The 25610-nt window shown below is 41.6% G+C and overlaps 1 protein-coding gene across 2 annotated transcripts in view; it reads left to right on the forward strand.

Annotated features, from left to right (window-relative positions):
* The window catches only part of grsm (granny smith), a 117469-nt gene that overhangs the window by 18061 nt on the left and 73798 nt on the right, over nucleotides 1–25610 (forward strand). For both annotated transcript variants that reach the window (XM_067101316.1, XM_067101317.1), the window contains exon 3: nucleotides 10955–11137. In XM_067101316.1, the coding sequence (XP_066957417.1) occupies nucleotides 10955–11137 (183 nt within the window). The remainder of the gene's footprint in view (nucleotides 1–10954; nucleotides 11138–25610) is intronic.

The raw sequence follows: 25610 nt of genomic DNA on the forward strand, positions 1-25610 counted from the left end.
TCACATTACGCAGTATACACAGGTGGATCTAAATCAGAGAAAGGAGTGGGATATGCTTCAGTACCCCAAGACAAAATTTATCAGTTCTCTCTGCCTGATAATGCCTCAGTATTTACAGCTGAGATATATGCAGTAGCATCAGCCATAAAAATAATTAAAGAAACCTCATGTAATAATTTTGTAATTTTTAGCAACTCTAGAAGTGCCACCGATACCACTCATAGTTACAAACCAAAAAATAACATTGTACAACGAAAAGTTATTACTCAATAAGTTACATAATAATGGGAAAAATATAGAAATATGTCAGATCCCTACCCATATAGGGATTAAGGGAAATGAAGAGGCTGATGAGGCAGCTAAAGAAGCTGCCCATTTGACATGATCCAATGTAAATATCTCAGATAATGATTATATAACACACATAAAAGCGGGTATTATAAACAAATGGCAAAATAAATGGAATGAAGAACCTGAAAATAATAAGTTGAAGCAAATAAAACCTGGAGTTATAAAATGGGGTTCCTCATACCAAAGAGAAAGACGTGCAAGTAATTTTAACACATCTCCAAATAGGCCATACTCGTCTGATACATGGACACTTCATGAGCAGCCCACATGAGCCAGCTACTGCATGCGATTAAATGTGTTATGCGAATGCCCAAAATACAACCAACCAACATCGGTTGTCAGCTTTTGGAAATGGATCGATTAGTGAAGTTTTATCAGAGTCTGCTACATTTTCAATTGACTCAGTTTTAATATTCATGAGGAAATGTAAATTAATTGATAAAGTATAAAAATTAATTTATGAAAATACAAAATCCCATGGGGCAACTGATATATAAAAAATCCTAATTTTAAAAAATATTTAAGTCATTCAGAATTTTTAAGTCATTCAGAATTTTATCATTACTCAGTTTTATTTAGTTTTTTAATTGTACAGATGAAACTTGAGTAAATTGTATTTATTGTGTGCATGTGTTCTAGTGTGGAAGTGTATGCCTTTTTGCATATTTTTAAAATTTCATTATTCATTCATCATTTAGTCTCAGTGTTTAGCCTATGGCTTAGACCTGGTACGCCATTTCATTTTAATCCTTCGGGCCAGCCCTGTGAGATCTGTTCAAACTATTTTATTAATAATGATAATTTGGACGCACCAAAATCAAATGACGCTGGTCACTTGTTTCATCGGGAAATTAAATGTCCTAGCGGATGAGTTGAGCCGTCAGAAGCAGGTCCTTCCTACCGAGTGGACCCTGGACCACAGGATCTGTGTCGACCTTTGGAGATTGTGGGGCAGATCATCCCTAGACCTGTTTGCCACCTCAAGAAACAATTGCCTTCCACTCTTCTGCTCTCCAGCCCTAGCTCTTCATTAGGCGAGTCGGTAGAGCTGTGGACTGGCACTCGCCAGGCCCGAGTTCGAGTCCCCGGCCGGCTGATGAAGAGTTAGAGGAATTTATTTCTGGTGATAGAAATTCATTTCTCACTATAATGTGGTTCAGATTCCACAATAAGCTGTAGGTCCCGTTGCTAAGTAACCAGTTGGTTCTTAGCCACGTAATATAAGTCTAATCCTTCGGGCCAGCCCTAGGAGAGCTGTTAATCAGCTCAGTGGTGTGGTAAAACTAAGGTACACTTAACTTTCTCCAGCCCCTGAGACCCTGGCATGGGTGACTGACACCATGCTCATAGACTGGTCGGGCCTGGACCTTTATGCCTTCCTGCCCTTCAGCTTGGTGAGGGAAGTCCTGAACAAGTTCGTGTCACACTGCAACACTTCAATGACTCTCGTAGCGCCATGAAAGAATGGTTCCCGGACCTCCTACGTCTTCTGGTGGACTTCCTGAGGATGATTCCCCAAAGACTGTGGCTACTCAAACAACCCCACTTCAAGAGATACCACCAAGGGTTGTCCACTCTTGCTCTGACAGGCTTCAGACTGTCAGGAAATTCATCAGAGCAAAAGGTTTTTCAAGAGCAGCTGCGGAAGCTATTGCGAAGTGCATACAACAGTCTGCTTGCAATGTCTACTAGTCAAAGTGGACAGTTTTCCGTTGATGGTGCACCAGACATCATATCTTGTCTTCTGAGACATCTTTAGCCTAGATTGTGGATTTTCTCCTTTACCTGAGGACCTCTAGAAGTCTTTCCTTGTCCACCATTAAAGGATACTAAGCGATGCTTACCTTGGTGTTTAAACACGGGTATGGATTGTTCTTCTAACCAGGATCTTAACAACCTCATTAAGTCATTTGACACTTCCAAGCAGAAGAAATCTGATTTAGTGTCTTGGAACTTGGATGTAGTCCTTAAGGTGCTTACAAGTCCCCCTTTGGAGCCACTCAGTTCCGTTTCCCTCAAGAACCTTATGCGGAAGACCCTCATTCTAGTAGCCCTGGCTGCAGCCAAACCTGTTAGTGAGCCGTATGCAATCGACGAGGGTATGCTTCTCCCAAGGAGATGCAGTGTGCTCTTTCACCTTAGGCTTCGTAGCCAAGAATGAGGATCCTTCCAAGTCTTGGCCTCGCTCCTTCCATATTAAGAATTTAATAGATATCCTGGGCCCAGATGAAGAGGAGAGGGTTCTTTGCCCAGTCGGAGCCCTGAGATACTATCTGCATAGGACCAAGAAGATCAGAGGACCTGCTAGCAACCTCTGGTGTTCTGTCAAGAATCCTTCTCATCCCGTTTCAAAGAATGCCCTTTTGTTCTTTATTAGAGACCCAGATTCAGGAAGACTCTTTTCCTTTGATCAAAGTTAAAGCTCATGAAGTCAGAGCAGTGGCTACCTCATTCACCTTGAAGCACAATTTATCCCTCTCGTCAGTTCTTCAGTCGACCTTTTGGAGGTGCAGATCAATCTTTGCATCTCATTATTTGAAAGAAGTGGAAACAGTATTTGAAAATTGCAGTACTCTCGGACCTTTAGCAGTGTCTGGCTTGGTATTGGGGGAAGAAGCATAGGAGAGATCCTGTCTCTCTTCTGTCGCTTCGCCTTAATGGGGTGTTGAGTGTTTTGGGGAGCCGGGGGTTACTGTGTACCTGGAGTGCCCACCAGTTCTTTGGGCGGGTAGTGGTTTGTCGTGTCAGGGTGGGTGACGGTGATTTCTGGTTGTTGGTTTGTGGTACTGCACCCAGACCAAGCAAAACTTTTTTCCCACATACGTCTTGTCAGTGATCAGGCGCATCCTCTGTTGCAAGACTTCCACTGGTGTAGAGGCGACTCTCGGCTCACCACCGTGCCACTACAGATTAACATGAGCACCAACCAGAGGCAATATTTTCCTGCAGTAGCTCTCTTACCAGGTAAGGAAGCAACAAGCATTGTTTCAATGCTAGCCATTTTTTCTAGTTCAAGTCATTACCACCCTTAATGGTTTTGAAATAGAATAATCCATTCATCCCTCCCCCCTTGCAATGTGGGATTCAGCTAAGTAATTACTTGGTAAGTTACTTATATAAAATAACATTATAATAAAATGAATTTTTATATATACTTACCAAGTAATTACTGAATCAGAGCCCGCCCTCCCTCCCCTTTTTTCATGGACTTTGCATCAATAAAATAGAATGATGCTGCTCCTATGCTCCCGTTGAAGTGGGCAGGGCCTGTCACCCTCAGCTCTGCAACTGATGCATTACTGCAAATTTTGAACTTAGGATGTGCAAGCATAATCGTTAGCTAAGTAATTACTTGGTAAGTATATATAATACTTGATTTCATTATCAAAATGTCATTTGTAATATTTATTAATGTTAATTACTGGGCTGTAAACAGTTAGCTGAAAAAACTTTTGTCCTCTCTACAGTAACCTACAAAGACAATCCAAAACAATACTTTTATCTTCTGTGCTAAATTTTGGTTAACTCCTTGCATCTAGGCATAATCATATGAGGCACAATAATACCTCTTGACATTCGATCCAGCGTGGCTCAGGTGAGAATTTATATTTCCCACCATTAGTTTGAATGAATTTTGCAGGAAAAATGTTCAAATCATATGACGGGGCATGAATGGGCCATAAATGACTTATGACAACACTAACACCTCAGTCCAGGATACAAGGGAAATTAGTGTTGAGATTTCATCGGGAATGTACTACACCTCGTCCCAGGACATCTTGTATATATTTGCCCATAGATACACACAGGGATTGCAGTTGGTTTTAGGTCTTACCTTTCATGGTAGTATGTCAGCTGTAATTGTAACTTTGCAAACTAAAGCACAAAAAAATATTAGAAAAAACATGCATAACTCACTAAAAGGTACTACATTTCCAATCCTAGTACATCTTGTAAATAGTTTACCATAAATATACAAAGGGATTGTTTCTGATTTTATTTCTTATTTGTTGTGATATTATGTGAGCTGTAATTGAGGCTTTCACAATACAAAGGGTCTATCGATCCGAGGTAATTTTTTGCAAACCCATCAAAAGCTCCAGAATTTATTCAAGTTAAAGCCTGTGTAAGCAGAAAATGAAAATTTAAATACTAACAAGGTCGAAAATCACATCTAGCAACATGCACTTTCTTCCTTGTGAGCTATCAAGAATGTGCCTTCGTATGGCAACTTTTTCGACCTCGAAATGAACAATAAGAAGGGTCTATCTCAACCAGTTGGGTAGCTCAGCCAATCAGCATGCAGAAGGAGAGTAGTATGTGTCAGCCAATCAGTTAATGTTTACATATTGTTATAGTCCTTTCACACCTGAGATTGATTTACTTCTAGTATTTTGAGCGCACTGAGATGTCATACTTAGTTTCTGGACATTCGTACATGGCATGCGATCTCTTTCAGTGTTATTGAAAGGCTATTGCAAACTGGAAAATTCATGAGGAGCATTCATGACTGTTATGACATAATCAGCCAAGAGACCAGAAAAATCAAATTCCCTATATACATAATGAAGAGGGAAGACTTCAAAGATTCTGAGGAGGTATTCACACCAAAAAAAGCAATAAAATGTTTGCCCCTTGGGAAGCAGTTCCTCAATGCTTCCAGTATTGTTGTTGTGAAGGATTACCCTCATGAATGCCTCCTTAAGGCTAGCTTCAATATTACTGATGCTGAACCAACAAGAGTTAGTGTGGTGCCTGGCAGAAAAACTTTCAGGGAAGACAGAATGTTTGATCCGAATGCCCCTCTTGAGATGAAGTATTCATGTGACCTCTGTTGATAAATTCAAGCTCCACAACAATGAATACCTGACAGACAATTCCTTGGTAAGGAAGGTGCAAGTTTGCTATGAGATCTGATCACAAATCAATATGCATTTTGCAGTGAAAGGTGTTAATTTTACCCCTGATGATCCTTCACCAATGGATGAACTTTTGGAAGATTATGAAGAGGTCAGGTTCATCCCTACACCTTCCAACTAAGTTACTCAACCCCCCCCCCATGACTACTTAGAACAAAGAAGGACTATGAATAATGGATAATTATACAAAACCAAGAAAAAAAAATAGTTGCCATTCTAATAATCAGGACCATAGGTTCTACGGTCTTGCAAGACCCCGTCATCAATAAGGTAAATGCAGGTTTTTGTTCATTATTATTGCATATCAGGTGTTATATGATATTATTTCTATATTTTCCATTATTTAGTATAATATGGATCGAAAATATATATAAACACACAAAAAACATTATAAACTGAAATTAACGTGCTACAGATACACTTCCACATGCTCCATTGCCGAACGCTTGGTTTCTTCCGAGCTCCTGAAGCCGTCTCAATACTCATTGGCTCCTCCTCTTGCTGCTGCGTCAGAGCACCGTCTTCTCTAGAGCATCACAGAGCGCCCGTCTTTGCCCGTCCACTCTTTGATTCATGGATCGCCAAGTAAGATGAAACGCCTGAGCTTCCTTTGGCGCCCGATCTTCCGTTGGCGCCAAAGCATCACAGTGCTTATGCTGCCGATACTTTGACTCCTTCGGCTGTTATTGTTCCTGAGCAGTTGGGCATTCTTCTGTGTCTCGACCTTCCGTGCCTCAGGCTTTACCCTCTTCTAGCAAGCAAGCACCCTCCATGATAGACCCAATTCAGAGCAAGCTCGACAGTATTTTGTGCCTGTTGAAGAAGACTCCGTCAAACCCCCAACCTACAGATTTGGTTTTGTCACCTGTATCCTCGGACGAGGAAGAAGTAATTACTCAGGATGCTCATCCTTCAGCTTATGCATCACTGCTAAGGCATCTTCTTGCTACCTGCCCAAATTGCTTTTCGCCTGCAGCTCCTCCCTCACCCACGTCGGCTTTTCTCGGGGAGTCACAGTCTTCCAAGTCTTCGAGACTACCCAAGTTAGTGCTTTCTTCTTCTGCCAAGAAAACCTTCGGTGTTATTGAGGGATGGCTAGCGGAGAAGAGGGAACAAGGTAGAGCTATTTTCAGCCTCCCTCCTCCTAGATTGTCTAAGAGGAGACAGCTCTCATATGCCACAGGGGAAGCTCCTCTGGAAGGTTCTGCCTCCTCCCAGGGGGACTTCTCCAGGTTGATTGATTCCTCTTGTAGATCTGCCTTTGCTTCAGTAAAGATCATGTTCAGTTTGACGGAGCTCTCACGCCTTCTTAAAAACTTGTTTAAGATGTTCAAAGTGTTGAGTTTTCTCGATTGAGCAGTGGACTCTCTTGCCCGTTAGATTGAGGACTACCCTACTATTCCTGAAGATAGTGCCTCCGACTTGCAGGGGGTCCTCTCATGTATCGATAAAGGAATCGGACAGTTCCCAGGAATTAGTTTCCCTTTACACAATGGGAGTTCTAAAGAAGAGAGAACTGTGGTGTTCCTAAACCTCTAGGGGAGTGACTCCCTCCCAGAAGTCGGCCCTTCTGTTTTCCCCGCTGGATCATCATCACCTGTTCCTGTAGGCTAGAGATCCTCATCCTGTTCTGCCTCTTGCAAGTGAGAATTTCGTTCTCTGAAATCTGCAGGAGCCAGGCTCCTTCTTTTCTGGGAGAAGTGGAGAGAGAGGGGGCCAGAGCCCTGGATTGTCAATGTTATGAGGGAAGATTATTCTGTTCCCTTCAAAGAAAAGCCACCTTTAAGCAGCTCTCCAATAACATTGTCAGCGTATTTCTAATGCTCGAAGAAGTCTTTGGCCCTCTCAGAAGTAGTGTCGTCCCTTCTCAAGAAGGGGGCGATAGAATTAGTAGAGAATGTGGGCTTCCCCAGGGTTCTACAATCATCCTTTTTGTGGTGCCCAAAGCTTTAGGGGGCTGGAGGCCCATCCTGGACATCAGCGCATTGAATGTCTTCGCTCAGAAGACAAAGTTCAAGATGCAGACAAATCAAACCATCATGTCATCCATTTGCCAGGGAGACTGAATGATATCTATAGACATGCAGGATGCGTACCTCCATGTCCCAATACATCGGGAATCAAGGAAGTTTCTGAGGTTTGTGTTTAGGAACAAAGTGTTCCAGTTCCATGCTCTATGTTTTGGGTTATCGACGGCGCCTCAAGTTTTTACCAGAGTACTTGCTCCCTTAGCAAAATGGCCCCATCTGATGGGAATCAAAATCTCCCTTTACTTGGACGATTGGCTACTTCAGGCCCAATCAAAACAGAAATGTTGAGGACCATCAAAGGACTCATCTAGTCCAGGAGCTGGGATTGAAGATCACCGTTCAGAAGTCTCAGTTGATTCCATCACAACGGATTCTTTATTTAGGGATGATAATAGACTCTCAGAGTTTTCAGGTTTTTCCCTCACCGAAGAGAATACAGTCTTGCCTCGAGATATTGCACAGATTTCTTCTTCTGGACCAGTGCTCTGCCAACGAATGGATGGGTCTTCTCGGGACGTTATCGTCCATAGACTAATTCGTACTCCTGGGCAGACTTCATATGAGACCGCTCCAATTCTTCTTAAGAATCAGTTGGAACAGGAAAAAATACCCAGACTTTTGTGTTCCGAGTAACTCCAGAGATAAAAGAGTGTCTGCGCTGGTGGAGCTTAGAAGGAATGTTGTCGCAAGGGAAATCTCTTCCGTTTGAACCCCAACCTAGACTTCTTCTCAGACACATTGAACCTTGGTTGGGAGCTCTGTTGGGAGACAAGTAAATTTCAGGGACCTAGTCTCCAGAACAAAGAAATTTGTACATAAATGTCAAGAAGTTAAGGGCAGTTCATCTGGGGTTATAATTTTTCAAATAAATGTTCAACAAGACAGTCACAGTGTGCTCCAACAGTACAACTGCCCTGGCATATATCAAAAACCAAGGGGGACAGGACTCTCCCTTTACGAGACAGCAAGGGATCTTCTGCATTGGGTAGAGCAGTTTCAAGTCAAGCCTATTACTTGCTTCATTCAAGGGAAGTTCAACATTCTGGCTGACAAGCTAAGTTGCTGAAGACAGGTGTTACCCACGGAATGGACCCTGGATCCTCATGTTTGCTCGGATGTTTGGAAGTTGTGGGGGACTCCGGTCATAGACCTGTTTGCGAATTCCAGAAACCATCGTCTCCCGCTTTTGCTCGCCAGTTACGAATCCTTTAACGTGGGCAACTGATGCCATGCTTCAGGACTGGTCAAACAGTCACCTTTATGCATTTCTCCCCTTGAGCGTGATAAGACAGGTGATCAACAAATTCCAAACTCACCAAAATCTGTCAGTGATCCTAGTGGCCCCTTTTGGCCAACAAAGGAATGATTTCCGGATCTTCTCTACTTCCTTGCAGACTTTCCGAGGTTGCTACCTCAAAAACCTTATCTGCTAAAACAACCCCACTTCTGCCGTTTTTATCAGGGATTGTCTACTCTGGCCCTGACAGGATACAGACTGTCAGAAAACTTCTTAGAAAGAAGGGGTTTTCAAGATCAGCTTTGCAAGCTATTGCCAAATGCAGGCAACACTCCTCTGACAGAATATATCAGGCTAAGTGGACAATTTTCAGAGAATGGTGGAGGAAGCGCAGAGTGTTGTCTTCTCAGACATCTATAGCCGAAATAGCAGACTTTCTACTATATCTTAAGACCGACAGGAACCTGTCATCCTTGACGACCAAGGGTTATAGGGCCATGTTAAGCTCTGTCTTCAGGCACAGAGGAGTGGATCTTTCCTCTAATCAGGGTTTATCTGATCTAATTAGATCATTTGACACTACGAGACAGGAGGAGGTAGCAGTAGTGCCATGGAACCTGGACGTGGTCCTTAAAATGGTTGTCTACTCCCTGATTTGAGCAAAGCATTCAATTTCCCTGAGTGATGTAACTAGAAAGACCCTCTTTCTAGTAGCTTTAGCGACCGCAAAATGAATCAGTGAGGTCCATACAATAGACAAAAGAGTGGGTTTTTCCCAAGAGAATGCTGTCTGCTCCTTCTCTTGAGGATTTCTAGCCAAGAGCAAGTCCAGTTCCAATCCGTGGCCTTGTTCCTTTGCAATTAAAAGCTTGTCTGAGATTGTAGACCCAAATGAGGAAGAGAGAGTATTGTGTCCTGTGAGAGCTCTAAGGTTTTATCTTCACAGAACAAAGAAGATTCATGGCCCTTCAAACGCCTTATGGTGTTCTGTCAAGAATCCATCTTGGCCACTTTCAAAGAATAGCCTGGCATTCTTCCTTAAGAGACCTCATCTCGGAAGCCCACTCTTCTGTTGAAGATGAGTTTTTTCCATTGTGTAAAGTGAGAGCTCATGAAATTACGGCTGTAGCCACTTTGCTGGCATTCAAGAATAATTTGTCTCTCTCCTCGATATTGCAAGTGACTTTTTGCAAATGTAAGTCCGTCTTGGCAACTCATTATTTGAAGGAAATTGAAACAGTTTACGATAGTTGCAGTACTTTCGGTTCATTTTCGGTGGCTGGTGTGGTGTTGGGGGAAGAAGCATAGGAACCAATCCTTCCTTCCTTTCTTCACCTTGATTTGAGGTGGTTGAATTTTTAAGGGATCCTGGGTGTACAGTGCACCAGAGTGCCCTCCAGTCCTTTGTAGTTGGGCAGTGGTTTTTAACTTTTTATGGTATTAGGTGACGTTTATTTCATGGTCGTTTTACTTTGTTAGCAATTGGAATCATCCTTGCTACAAGACACCCACTAATATAGTAGGCGAGCCTCAGCTATACCGCCGAGCCACTATACAATAAGGAGAGTGCCAATAGAGGCAGTAGCTTCTTGCAGCAGCTCCCTTATCAGGCAAGGGAACAACAGGAATTTTTTAATGCTGGCAATTCTTTCTATTCTCAAATTCATTACCATTATTAATGTTTTGGGGTAGATTTGTTCATGCATCCCACCTCCTGTCAATGTGGGAATCAGCAATGTAATTAAAAATGACATTATGATAAAATAGTTTTATATATACTTAATAAGTAATTACATAATTGGAGCCCACCCTCCTCCCTTCACATGAACATTATGGCACAAACAAATGGAATACTTTTGCTAGTTGTTCTTTTCTTACCCAGTGGGGTTAGTACCTAGCCAAACAAAAATAGCGTGATCCATGAAGTTTCAAAATTTTTAGCTGCGTGTTAATAGAAACTATAGCAATGTAATTACTTGGTAAGTATATATAAAATTTATTTTATCATAGAAATGTCATTTTTGGCATATATTTTTTCTAATTTTATTACAAAGTAGACATGCATCTAGTATAAACTTGAAATAGGCATGTAAAATCCAAAATATATCTTTGCACCAAGTTTGTCCCTCCCCTTCTAAGTAAAAGCAGCTTTATGTACATGGAAGGAAATCAGACACTTTTAATTGAGGCATTGTGTACCAAGCCTTAGTAGCAGGTCTCTGTTATAATGGCTCCAATAGAAGCTTGAATAGTCAGGTATTTTATAATCAAGAGTAAGTCTGTGGGGTATACTGTATTCAATAAAACAAAATTGAAAAAAAATGAATCTTTCCGTACTACAATATGCTGGAAGTGATCTTTAAAATTATTCATTTTGTGGATGTTCATTGCTCATTTCTTGTACTACTTCATTGCAGGCTTGGAACCTCTCTGTGAACAGTTTGCAGCCATCACCCACAGATTACTGCTCGTTATACCTCAACTTAGCTACGGTAGCTGCACTCCCTGTGAAGTGTTCAAGGCACAATACACCTTCTCGAACCCATTCTATTACGAAGATTATTAAAACTCATTCTACTGGAACTGATGAATGTATTGTTGTAAGTATGCCTTGTATATCTTCCTCCTCTTTTTATATAATATTTACCAGTTAAATTTCTAGTTTGGTAAGATCAAAGTTAGAAATGGCCTAGAGGACTGCGGGAGGTAGTGCCATCAGTGCACCTCATGTGGTGCACTGTAGGCAAAACTAAAGGGTGTTTGCAGCAACCTTCAGCCTCTAGCTACACTTTAGTCTTTTATTAATTCACCTCTATTCCCACTTCCTTTTTTCATTCTAGCTGTCCAACCTCTGACTGTAACTTCTCAGTGCAGCTGTGGAATTTTCTTATACTGTAGTCCCATTTCATTTGTTTTCTGGATCTCTCTGTCTTGCTGTCTAACCACTTCAGCTCCCACTTTTCCCTATCTTGAGCATGGAATGACTGAAATTGCCTTGGTTGGTTTAATAGCCTAATTTTATATATGTAACTTACCAAGTAATTACATAGTCTATGTTTCTAACTTGCGCGGCAGCCAAAAATTTGAAATTCGCGGTAGCATTCGATTGTTTTAGTGTAGGTGACTAGACCCCCCACTATCGGGGAAGGAAAGTACAACACTGCTGAATAGCGTCAGTTCATTTCTGCCGGTTAACAACTGTAGTTCAGTTGTCACAGCAACTTTGGTTTGAGATTGGTCGCCAGATGGTTGCCCTTTGTCTTTGTTTGGTGACATATCCCTAACTTTTGGTAGCTTTTATGCTATTTTCAAATAGCCTAAGATTCATTAGACTCAGTATTAGTGAAATATTTTCCCAATTTTGACTTTTCACAATGGTGTGTGACTGTAGCTCTTCTAATATCCAATTTTGCAGCAAAGGCTGTAAAACTAGACTCATGAAAGCATCATATGACTCCTACACAATCTGTGCCAATAGTAGGGGACAAACTTGCTCTATCGAATTGACATGTATCGAGTGTAGGGATTGGGATCAAAGTAGATGGAAAACTTTAAAATCTCATTTAGATAAGTTAGAACGAGACAGGAAGAGGAAGGCGGCACTTTAGAGCCGAGGCTAGGAATGTAGTAGCTAATTTAGAATGTCCTCCTAAATTGGCAATTACCGATTTACCTGTTCTGTCTCCCTCTCCTACTCCTATTCCCCCTTTAACCAGTCCTCTACCTATCCAACCTACTCCATCATCCAGCCCCCATGCTTCCAAGCCTAACACCATTGCTAGCCTAGAAGCCTGTGTTGATCAGAAGTTTGGGCTCACTGTTTCGACTATGGAATAGTTAAGTGCGTCTGTGGAAGTGCTCATGGATCAAGCCAGTGACAAAAGTGCAAGTGTTAGTGGAGGAGGTGTCTACTCATCCCGCTGGCTCTCCTAGACCAAGGTCACTGCCAGGTTCCTATGCACCAGGGAGAAGGCATACTGGTAGTCCAAGGGACGTCGGTGGGGTTTGCCCGGGGGTAGGCTTCTCCTCAGCGAGCCTGTTGAGCGGTCCCAGGACTCAGTGGACAGCTGCTTGAAAGGCGTCCATAAGGGAGTGCATGACCTTTTTTCTAGTTCTTCTGGCTCTGGTTCAGACAAGAGGTGCCGAGGGTGCTTTTATGAGATTTTTTGTCTTCTCAAGAGGCGTGTAGTGGTTACCGACCGCGCTTCCCTGCCTCCTTGCAAGCATGCAAAGGATTTTGAGCTCAGTCCTCAGCCTTCCTTTAGTTTTTGGGCCATCCCTAAATGATCTTCACCTCTTCGACAGTTTTTGTCGCTCAAGCGCCTATCCTTCTCACAGAAGCACCCAACCTCCTCTGATAGGCTTCCAATGGATTCAGAGTATTTAGCTACTCCCAAGCGCCCAGCGCCAACTAACTGCTCAGTGCCCACTGAGCGCTCGCCGCCAACTTCTGTTCGCCCAGTGCCAAACTTGGATCTTCCAGAATCACCCCCAAGCGCCCAAGTGAGCGCCCGGTGCTCTCTCTACCGATGATTCCTTCGTCCGCTACCAGGCCCATACAGCATACTTCGTCGATAGATCCCATTCAGGGCCATCTGGACAAAATTATGAACCCCTTGCAGAAAAACTCGGTAGTAACCCAGGATCCTCTTGACTAGGTCCCTTCACCGATTTCTTCATAGGAAGAAATATTAGACCAGCCTCCACCTTCCATGCTCTTCTCCCACCTCAGGTATTTTTTGGTTGCCTTTCTGTCCTCCTCCTCTCCTGCTTCTATATGAGGAACCAGCCTGTTGACGTCTCCAGGCTTCCCAAGATGGTCTTGTCTTCCTCATCCAGGAAAGCCTTGGGGGAAGTGAACTTCTGGCTCTCGGACAAGAGAGGGCAGGGTAAATTGGGCTTCTGCACTCCACCCGCCTGTCTGGCCTATAAGATGTACCAAGCTTACACTACAGGAGAAGCTCCTTCCTTGGGAGTCGCTGCCTCCTCCCAAGGGGACTTTTCTTGTCTGATTGACCTAACATATGGCCAGCCTTTGCTTCGGCTAAGGTTATGTTTTCAGCAACCAAGCTTGACCACATCCTCAGGAACATGTTTAAGGTTTTCTAGGTCTAAACATTTTGGACTGGATCGCGGGAGCACTACTAGGCAAAGAAAATCGAAGACTGCGAGGATATGTCAGAGGACTTGTGTGCAGACTGGTTGGGGATTTTATCCTGCACAGATAAAGCTATCAGGGATGGCATGTTGGAACGGGCTTTATTATTCACAACAGGTGTCCTGAAGAAACGTGAACTTTGGTGCTCCTTTACCACCAAAGGTGTAACTACATCTCAGAAGTTGGCACTCCTCTTTTCTCCTTTGGACCACATGCACCTCTTCCCTCAAGCCACAGTCCAAGAGATAGTGTAGGAGCTACAGAAAAAGTCAATGCAGGATATGTTAGCCCAGTCAGCCAAAGCTCCAAGGACCTTCCTTCTTTCACTAGTAAGTCGACCTCTCCTTTGCAACAGCAACCCTTTTTGGGGCAGCAAGACAAGATTCCACACTAGACCACACTCCAATCTGCATGCAGCATGCCCAGTCTAAAAGGCTCCCTCAAAGCCTTCCTATGTTCCTCATTGGACAGGTTGGTATCGTTCTCGGCTAGCACTCTGCTGGGCCTGCGTTTGATTCTGCGACCGGCCAATGAAGAATTAGGGAAATTTATTTCTGGTGATAGAAATTCATTTCTCATTATAATGTGGTTCGGATTCCACAACAAGCTGTAGGTCCCATTGCTAGGTAACCAATGGGTTCTTAACCACATAAAATAAATCTAATCCTTTGGGCCAGCCCTAGGAGAGCTGTTAATCAGCTCAGTGGTCTGGTTAAACTAGGTATACTTAACTCTCATAAATGAGAATCCAGTCCTCCGTGTGCCAGTAGGCACAAGACCCCTGCACTTTTGGGAGAAATGGGAAGCTAGAAGAGTAGACCAGTGAGTCTCGATAATGCTCAAAGAGGGGTACTCTATCCCATTTAGGGAGAAGCCTCCCTTAGTGTCGATGCCCATCACATTGACAGCCTACTCAGTAAGCTCAGAGAGGTTTTCGGCACTCGCAGAAGAGATGTCGGCTCTTCTCGCGAAAAGAGCTATAGAGCTGGTTGAAGGTGTCAACACTTCAGGGTTCTACAACCATCTTTTTATGGTCCCCAAGTTATCCGGGGGATGGAGACCTGTCCTGGACGTAAGCTCCCTGAATGTCTCCAATCAGAAGACAGAATTCAAGATGGAAAGAAATCAGTCAGTTCTCTTGTCCATCCAGTAGGGAGATTGGATGGTGACCATCGATATGAAGGCTGCCTACTTCCATATTCCAGTACACCAAGACAGCAGGAGGTACCTCAGATTTGTGTTCCATAACAGAGTCTTCCAGTTTCAAGCTCCCGAAGTCTTTACCTGCGTTCTCGCCCCTCCTGTTAAGTGACTTCACCTCATGGGGATCAGTACATCCCTCTATCTAGATGACTGGCTCCTATGTTATCCATCGAAGAAACAGTGCACACAGGACCTTCAGAAGACCCTTCTTCTGGGCTTACTCATCAACAAGAAGAAATTGCAATTGTCTCCATCTCAAGTAATTCTTTATTTGGGGATGACGATAGACTCTGAATTTTCGGGTTTTTCCATCCCCCGAAAGAGTATAATTGTGTCTTCAAACAGTCCGTGACTTTGTCACTCTCAAGTCTTGCTCAGCCAACAGTTGGATGGGCCTTTTGGGAACCCTTGCATCCATCGGAAAGTTTTTAAGCCCAGGGAGGCTTCATATGAGAGTACTGCAGTTCTTCCTGAAGGCCAACTGGAACAGAAAGATACACCCGGACTCATTTGTCTTTCTGATTACTCCAGAAATCAAAGAAGACTTGAGATGGTGGCTTGCAGAAGGACGTCTCTTGGAAGGGAAGTCTCTCCTCTACCGAACCTTAAACTTTCATTGTACTCAGACACTTTGGATCTGGGTTGGGGAGCTCTTCTGGGAGACATGGAAGTCTTGGGGTCTGGTCCCAAGAGAAGCTCCTACATATCAACGTGTGAGAATGGAATGCAATACACTTAGCCCTTCAACCATTCGCAGAAGTGACCTTCGACAAGACAGTCTGTATCTGTGATGTCGGACAACACCTCAGCTTTGGCTTACATAAAGAACCAAGGAGGCATCCACCCATTCACCCTTTACGAGACCACCAAAGACCTCCTTTTGTGGGCAAAGAAGAACCGCACTGTTGTGGTGACAATTCATTCAAGGGAAGCTAAACATAATAGTGGACAGACTGAGTCGGTGCAGACAGGTCCTACTCAGGGAATGGGCACTAGATCCACAGGTGTCCACCAACCTGTGGAAGTTATGGGGACAGCCGTCGATAGACCTGTTTACAACGTCAAAGAACCGTCGCCTCCCATTGTTCTGCTCTCCGGCCCCGGACCCTCTGGCATGGGCAACAGATGCCATGCTCCAGAATTGGTCCTTCCTAGACCTGTGTACCTTCCCACCATTCAACATGGTGAGGGAAGTGATCAGCAAGTTCATATCCCATCAAGACACAGAAGATGACTTTGGTAGCCCCCTTTTGGCCATGAAGAGAGTGGTTCCCTGATCTCAAGTTGTTAGTCGACTACCCCAGGCTCCTTCCACAGAAGCCAAAGCTTCTCAAACAACCGCACTTCCACTGGTTTCATGGCAACCTATCCACTCTTCCTCTAACAGTGTTCAGACTGTCAGGATACTCGTCAGAGCGAAGGGGTTTTCAAAACCAGCTGTGGAAGCAATTGCTAAGTGTAGACGGCAGTCTTCTTCCAGAGTCTACCAAGCGAAGTGGGCAGTATTCCACAGCTGGTGCAGAATAAATAACGTCTCTTCTCCTGAAACCTCTGTAATGAACATTGCAGACTTCCTTCTTTTCCCGAGGACTAACAGAGGTTTGTCCTCCTCGACGATCAAAGGGTACCAAGCAATGTTAGGCTCTGTGTTTCAGCACAGGGGCCTTGATCTGGGAGCCAATCTGGACATCAGCGACTTGATCAAGTCTTTCAACATGACCAAGGAGAGCAAGACTAATGCAGTAGCATGGAATTTGGATGTCATCCTCAAATGGTGCTCCGTCAAGGACCCTTCTAGACCCCTTTCCAAGAATGCAATATCATTCTTTTTGAGAGACATCATCCTGGAATCACATTCAAGAATTCACGAGGACCTTCTACCAGTCTTGAAAGTTAAAGCCCAGGAGATTAGAGCGGTTGCCACCTTGTTGGCTTTTAAACATAACGACTGTGTCGGCAATTCTCCAATCAACCTTTTGGAAATGCAAATCTGTGTGTGTGACGCATTACTTAAGTGAAATAGAGACTATTTTTGAAAACTGCAGTACCTTGGGTCCGTTGTCTATGGCTGGCATGGTGTTAGGGGAGGAAGCATAGGATTCCAGGGCAAAGGCTCTCTTTTATGGTTATGTTAGCCGTTGGACTACTCCATGAGCTACATAACCTCCATCGATGCATTGTGGCATTTGGAATACTCTTTTGCTGCAATGCTTCCTAGTAATATAGGGGCACTCCACAGCTTCACTGATGCACCACTATAGTTAAGATAAGCGCGCCAACTAGAGGCAGTATCAGTCAGCAGCAGCTCTCTTAACAGGTAAGGGTACAACAGGCATTTTAACCGGTGCTAGCTAGAATTTTTGTCTCAGATTCATTCTTTACTGAAAGTTTATGGGGTTACATATGTCCATGCATCCCACCTCCTGTCAATATGGGATTCAGCTATGTAATTATTTGGTAAGTTACATATATAAAAATAAAATTTTTATAATATAGTTTTTTATATACTTACCAAGGAATTACCGAATCAGTCCTCCCTCCTTCCCTCTCACGGACATTGAGAGCCAAATGAACTGATGCTGTTCAGCATTGTTGTACCTTTCCTTCCCCAATAGTGGGTGGGACTTAGTTAACTACACTAAAACAATTGAATGCTACCATGAATTTTAAATTTTTAGCTGCTGCGCAAGCTAGAAACATAGGCTATGTAATTACTTGGTAGGTATATATAAAACTTTATTTTATTATAAAAATGTTATATTTCATAAACCAGTCAACTAGTCAATAATAATGTTTTATTATTGACCACCATATTTCCAGCCTCATAGATGCTACGACCTTAAAGATGCACCTCAGTTTTGACTCGCAAAATTTAAAAACAAAATAATAAATATATAAATAAGGTAGTACTATCATGAATTTTTTTGTGCATTGCATGCATCCAGCTGTTTCAGTGCATTAAAATACTATGGCTTCAGCAAGTTGACATACCAGCAAACAAAAAGTTGAACAGTTTATCAAGTGATATGTAATGTATACGCTGCCCTCCTGTGTTTTGTAAGAAATTTTCTTGGCCAACAGTGTCTCGGCTCTTGCAAATGGATGGGGCTACAGCTGGTGTTGTATATCAAGATTTTGAGGTTGAATGTAGGCTTATGCAGCAACTTTTTATTCTTTTCTCAAAAAAATGAAAACTAAATGCACAATAGAAACAGAAATACACAATAACATTGTATTGCATGGTTACACTTGGTAGAACCACCACATTAACATGACGTCTCAAATAAACAAAATAAAGATTAAAATCCAACCGCATAAATAAAAAAAAATTAGAAAAACATTTAAATCAAAACCTGAAAATATTTTGAACATTGTTAATCATTATTAAAAGTAACACACACACACATGTATGATCATGATAATCTTGCCCAAGTAAGGTTTACCAATATGGGAATAAATCTTTGCAACTAAATATTATATATATATATATATATATATATATATATATATATATATATATATATATATATATATATATATATATATATATATATATATATATATATATATATGTATATATATATATATATATATATATATGTGTGTGTATATGTATATATATTATATGTATATATTATATATATATATATCAAAAACACATGCACGCACATACATACATACTTACTCTTTAGTCAGGGATCATATACAGGAATTCAGATTACAAGGGAATAAAAGAATCATTGAAAAGCATTTTCTTTGTACTTTTACAAATCTGTAAAAAATGTCTGAAGTACTGTATAAATAAGGCATATATTTGACATGTCGTTTTAAACAACGAGATCATTTTACGGAAAAAAATTGAAACAAAATTTTCTACAGTATAAATGAGAGGGGAGGATGTAGGTAGGTGCATGCCTATGTATTCTCAATACGTAGTGGTAAACTGTGAGATCAATTGATGGAGAACAGTGGAAATAAAATACTGTATTGTTGATTATTGAAATGCACCCAAAATCAATCACAAAAATACCGTAATTTTTAAAGTATTCTCTTTTGCACAATAGCTGTGTATATGTAGATATTTTCAAAAAGAATTCAAGGGTTGGGGTGTGGGTTATTAGCTGATGAAAGAGGGCACACAGCTATGTGTAAGTGTAGCATTGCTAGCAGAATTGGGACTTAAACAATATAAAGGATATCAATTTTATTTCAGCTATTTCATTGCCACTTCACAAGGAAAAATTGAAATTTTTTTGTGTATTTTAAACTTTGTTATTGCAGTGGTAGGCTGTTGATATAGGCAAACTGTATGCAGTGAATGCTGAATGCCTAGTCTAATTTTGTTGGACTAAATTTAATTGTATGTATTTCATAGCCACTTTTTCAAGGAAAAGTTAAAGATTTTAGTTTTTTGAACTTCATACACCAAAACAAAAAGTTCCTGATAAAAAACTTCATTACTATAGTGCTGGGCTATATGACGTGGGTTAACTCCAGTAGTACACTATCGGATGCCTAGGCTAACTGTGCTGCGCATAAGAACAAAATGAACTTCCAGATGAGCTTTAGGAGTGGAACACTTATATATATAATGGGCATACTGATTATTATTATTGTTGTTGTTGTTAAATAAACAGCAAAGTCCATTTCTGGGATCGCATAAGGCTTCTGTTCTTTAGGGTAAAAATTGAAGCAAGGTAAATTTGAAGTTTAACATTTAGGTAGGAAGAGACCAGAGGAACAGATTAAAAATGAAACTCAGAAAACAATGCAGCTGGAATCAAAGGGACTTTGTAAGTTTTTTAGCATGATAGGCAATATACTGCATATGGTATGCACCTACAGGGTTCACTTTTGGGAAGCTATTAATCGACTGTGAAGTTTCGTGTGAAGGGTAAATGAGAAGTTAATAGTGTCATGTCTGCATAAGGAATATTTCATAAGCATACTCCCAACAGATTACCTGAGAGGTGCCAGTGTAACCCAGACTTTTTGAGTCGCCTGTATTTCAACTAGTTCGTCACACGCCCATGCACAGAACCTTCACATGGAGGTTATTTGTCGGTGTATGCAACAGGATTTTCTTTGTTAGCCAGGCTAGCAAAATCTAGTTGGAAGCAGGTAAAATGTACTTAACTTCTGACAGGAGAATGGATGATGTGTACCTGCAGTAGGAGTTTAAAAGATTATTACACTTATGAATCTTCCTAATGAGAGAATTACTGTACTTGTAAACACCATGAGTTCACACTTATTGACACTCCATCAAAAATTCTGAACAAATTTCCTTCAGTTCCAGAGAGATTTTCAAAATGAACAGCACAAAGATACTGTCAGGTCTCAGAGGACCATACTTTACAAAGCATTTTTACCAATTTTTGCTTAAAAGAAATTATCTTATTATGTTCCCTTTGCTATCCTTCTCTCATGACCATGTTAGGGGAGAATGAAATGAAGACACTTTTCTATGTCTAATCTGTGTTTTCTGTGTTTGTAATATAGTAACTAATGACAAACTGCCTTTTAAAATGGGATGGTTTAAGTGATGACGAAAAATAGGAAGGCTCAGATGACTACTGTAATTCAGCTGGTATGGTATTTTTATGTGAATGAGAAGCTTGTCATGTGTAAAGCGGATCAGGAGGTAGTGACAGATGCAGTATAGCCAAGGAGTTTGTACACAGTGTAAGGTAGCCGCAAAATGTGCAAAGAAGGAAAGTCCTATGATTTAATATGAATCCAAATTGGAAACTTCAAATCGAGTCATAATAGATAAGCACTTCAGTCCTTTTCTGCTCGCTATTAACACTATAGGTTTATAATCCCTTAAGCCGTATCTGGTCCCACTTAATGTGAAGATTCATGTTGACCTTATATACAGTACTCTCGTATTGTGTGAGTGACTTTCAGAAATGATTTTTAATCAAATTTTAGGATTACACACCGTACTCAAGGTAAACAAAGCTATATACTGTGTGTGAACATTTGGCCCCGGTTAGGCTGTCAACTGTTAAACCCTAGTAGCCATTTACAAAAGTTAAAGTGTACACATACAGGCGATCCTCGTTAGATCGGACCCCGTTAATCCAGATATCAGATAAGATGGACACCGAATAGGGTCACCTGATTTAAAATACGTAACGTTCGTCCATGATTTAAATTAGTTACTGTTCCTCCGCTTGTCGCGTACCATTTTCCTTTTTATTTACCAAAGGTAAATAAAAAACTTTTCATTTATATTATTATTTTATATATACTGTTCTGTATTTATACTGTACAAAACTGAAATGCTTTTGACCAGTAACCAGTTTAACTTGCGCACAGTATATACCATCATTAAGAAACGCTATTGTCTGGAAGGGTAGGAAGTATCGCAGCAAGTTACTGAGCATTAACAGTTTTACCTATCTGCTGCCTGACTGGTATCTACAGTACGAGGCTTTTGTATGTTTTTTAGGAAAGAAAAGACATGACAAAGGTAAACATTATGAAGACAAAAGCTGAGTTACTGAACAGAACTTGTGTTTACGTGGCAAATGACGTGAGAGAGAGAGAAAGAGAAAAAAATTGCTAGTTCTTTCTATGTAGTGCAATTCTATCCTCGAGAGATTAAAGAGAAGAATTTTGTTTTAAAGGTATGTCAATGCAGTGTTAGTAAATATCTTCTGAAGCAAAAAATATATATATACAGGCATTCCCTGGTTATTGGCAGGGGTTCCATTTTGACGGTGTGATGATAACCGAAAATTGTCGGCGAATTTCAGGGCTTTTTCGCCGATTTTAGGGCTTATCGTCACCGAAAAGTCCTGAAAATTGCTGATATTTGGTTATCAGCGCCTCTGTTAGGTATGTATCAGCGCCAATACCCAATTATCGGCGCCGATAAGCGGAAAGTGGCAATTTTCGGCGCCGAAAATTGCCGATTTTCAGCGCTAGATAAGTGCCGTAAAACCGGATCACCGATATCTGGGGACTGCCTGTATTTTGCTGTTGAAGAATCACTGAACCAACAATTTTGCACTGAAAGTGATAAGAAGGAATTCATCCTGTTCTTCATGCAGTCGGTAAAATACAGGCACTAATAAAAACTACATATTGTATTAAAAACACTTGCACTTATGTCATCGTCAGCTTCTCTGAGCAAAACGTTCTTTCTCAGACAGAGTACAGCTAAAACCTGATTGGCTGGCTGGTTGCCATGGAGATCTGCTAGCCAGTGACAGCCCTCTACTTCTGTTCTATTTATACACATATATTGTGACGGCACTAAGTTTGAACGTTGCCGTGATCAGTAATTTGCTTTATATAATTATTCCTTTATGAAAACCAGAATTCAACAATAATTTTAACTTTAATTAATATAGTGTTATGAAAAATCCCACAACAGTCTGTCGTGGTGATGTGTCATCACTTGCAAATCTTCTTCCCAGGCCGTCCTCAGATTTACAACTGCAAACTGATGATAACGTTAGTAACGATAAAAAACCCTCTCCAAGATTGATATGATGAAATGTATTTTATAGTCTTACTTATCATTAAATATAACAAGTTGAATTACAATTATATGGTCATGTATATTTTTGCATTTTATGGAGTGTTTTTTTTTTTTGAAAACAAAATGTGTTTGTGAACTTATGGTCTTAATTGTCCCACTATTTTGTTATTGACGATCTTAATATTATCTCACATTCATTTAACAGTATATCAGTATATAAATAATAATAAACTATAATGAATAAATAACTAAAATGAAAAAACATGAAAAAAGGGAAAAAAATATTTTTGCTGCAATAGTGATGCTTGATTATGCTCCTGACCCCACAGTTCCAAAATTCGAAAAGTTCCAAAATCCTAAACACATCTGGCCCCGAGGATTTCGGGTAAAGGATTGTGTACCTGTAATCTAAATTTCATTATCTTACTTTTCATTTTAGAGACTCCACTTCTTTTTACTTAACAATTATGCATTCATGTCTCGGCCTAGGCATCTACATGTGCGGCTGAATTCTAACATTTTTATCATGCTTTATCTTTAATCTGTTACCATGAGCTTTAATTCATACTCTTTATAAAAATAATGAAATACAGTATATTTATAGGTATTTATATATAGATATCGCCGGTTAAACCAGACTATCAGCTAAGATGGACACCGTGGCCCCCCTATTAGTACATCTTAACGAGGGTCGACTGTATTTCAATTAATGTTAACTTGAATAAAACAGGTGTTTTACTTAATGGATTCAGATACCGTATATTATATTTGTCATATCGTATTATAAAACATGGACAGTGCCATCACGTGCCATTTTCATTCTGATGATATTTACATTCTCAAAAAACATAAGCTGATTGCATTTTACCAACATCATCAATGCCATCTCTGTTGAGTAAAACTTAATTAGGGGATACATTTTCATATAAGTAACTTACCAAGTAATCACATAACTATAGTTTCCAATTATCACGGCAGGTTAAATTTTGAAATTCCCGGGTACAACAAAGCTGAAGAGCTTGATTTGTTTCTGCCAGTCAGTGACTGAACTTCAGTTGTTTGAGCAGCTTGATTTTCTATTTTCACTGGATGGTTGTGTTTGCCGTTTTGGTGAAGTATTCCTTCTGTTGGTAGCCTTCACACTAGTTATAGTTAGATTAGGAGATTGTGATTTAGACTTTTCCCTGGATTAAGATATTTTTGGACTATGTCTGACTGTACTAGCATCTGGTTTTGCGGCAAAGGCTGCAACATCAGACTGATGAAAGCCTCGTATGATTCACACACGATTTGTAGTAATTGCAGAGGACAAATTTGTTCAGTTGAAACGACTGGTGATGAGTGTAGGGACTGGGATCGGGAAATGAAAGCCTTTAAAGGCTTACCTTGACAGACTAGAGAAAGACAGAAAGAGGAAGGCAGCTGCTAGAGCTGAAGCTAGGAGTTCAGCTAGCCGGGTTTCTTCCTCTAAATTGGGTATTGCCGTCTTATCTGTTTTGCCTTCACCTGTGACTGTCTCTTCCCCCATTGCCAGCCTTCCGTCTGTTCCACCTACTCCATCCTTTGGGCTAGCCCTAGGAGAGCTGTTAATCAGCTCAGTGGTCTAGTAAAACTAAGGTATACTTAACTTATTACCTGGCTCCCATGCTACCGACCCCAATGCCATCGCCAGTCTCAAAGCCAGAATGGACCAGGCTCCCCTAAACCTGGGAGGAGGCATATTGGATATCCAAGGGAGGTCGGTGGAGTTTGCCCACTGGTAGTTGTCTCCTCGGTCGAGCCTTTAGTCCATGAGTTCCAGGCCTCGGTGGATGGCCATTGGAGAGGCGTCCATAAGGAAGTGCATGCATTGTCCTTAGCGACAAGGGACTTCTGGTTCAGACAAGAAGCAGCCATTGAGCTCTAGTGTGATTCTCGGCCATTGAAAAGGCATGTCTCAGCTACTGATTGTGCTTCTCCGCTTCCCTGGAAGCAGCCCAGGGAACAGGAGTGTAGTCCTCAGCCTGCTTGTGGCTTCTGGGACAGTCCAAAACATTTGTCTCGTGAGCGTTCGGTTGTGGAGTGCCAGAGTTTTTCTTCCATTCGTCCAGAGGTGTCTGAGCATCTACCTGTGTCCGCTTGTTCACCTGTCTGTCTGGCATCAGCTGCCAGGCTTCCGGCGCCATACTCCACCTCTTCAGTTTGTCTCGGCAGTTTCGTCCACCCCTATGGTTTCTGATCTTTCACTAGAGTCCATTCAGTGTTAACTTGACAGTATTTTGGGGTTTTTGCAGAAGCCTACTCTCTTGGCACGGGATCCATCAGACTTGGCTCCCTCTCCGATTTCATCTGATGATGAAGCTGTTTAGCAGGATCACGCTACCTCGGCTTATGCAGCTCTCCTGAAATATTTTTTTATTAGTTACCTGACCATCTTCACCCTAGTGGCCCCAACTTCTCCTGCATCGGCTTTTATGCTGAGGAATCAGCCTGTGGAGTCTTCCAGGCTTCCCAAGATGGTCCTCTCCTCCTGTTGGGAGAAGTCTCTTCCCTTCTCAGGAAGAGAGCTGTCGAGGTGGTCGAGGATGTGAGCACAGATGGTTTCTACAACCATCTATTCATTGTTCCCAAGTCATCGGGAAGTTAGAGACCTGTCCTCGACATGAGTGCCCTGAATTTCTTTGTTCAGAAAACGAAATTTCAGAAGGGGAACGAACCAATCAGTCCTCCATTCACCAGGGCGATAGATGGTAGCCATTGATGTGCAGGACACTTACTTCCATCTCTCCGTACATCTGGACTCTAGGAAGTATCTGAGGTTCATGTTCCAGGGCAGAGTCTTTCAGTTTCAGGCTCTGCTTCGGCCTCTACAGCTCCTCAAGTATTCACCTGTGTTATTGCCCCTTTAGTGAAGTGGCTCCACCTCAAGGGACAAGTGCATGGAGGACCTTCAGAGGACACTTCTCCTCGCCCAGGATCTGGGCCTTTTAATCAACCTGTAAAAGTTGCAACTAGTTCCAACTCAAGTAATTCTCTATTTAGGGATGATGATCGACTCTGAGTTTTTGGGCTTTTCCATCCCCCAAGAGAGTCTAAGTCATGCCTTCGGACAGTCTGAAGCTTCCGCTCTCTCCCGTCCTGTTCAGCCAACGAATGGATGTGTCTGCTGAGCATTCTCTTGTCCATCAAAAAGTTCATACCTTTAGGAAGACTCCACATGAGAGTACTGCAGTTTTTC

This window comes from Macrobrachium rosenbergii, chromosome 56 (assembly GCF_040412425.1).
Source record: "Macrobrachium rosenbergii isolate ZJJX-2024 chromosome 56, ASM4041242v1, whole genome shotgun sequence".
Taxonomy (NCBI): Eukaryota; Metazoa; Arthropoda; class Malacostraca; order Decapoda; family Palaemonidae; genus Macrobrachium; species Macrobrachium rosenbergii.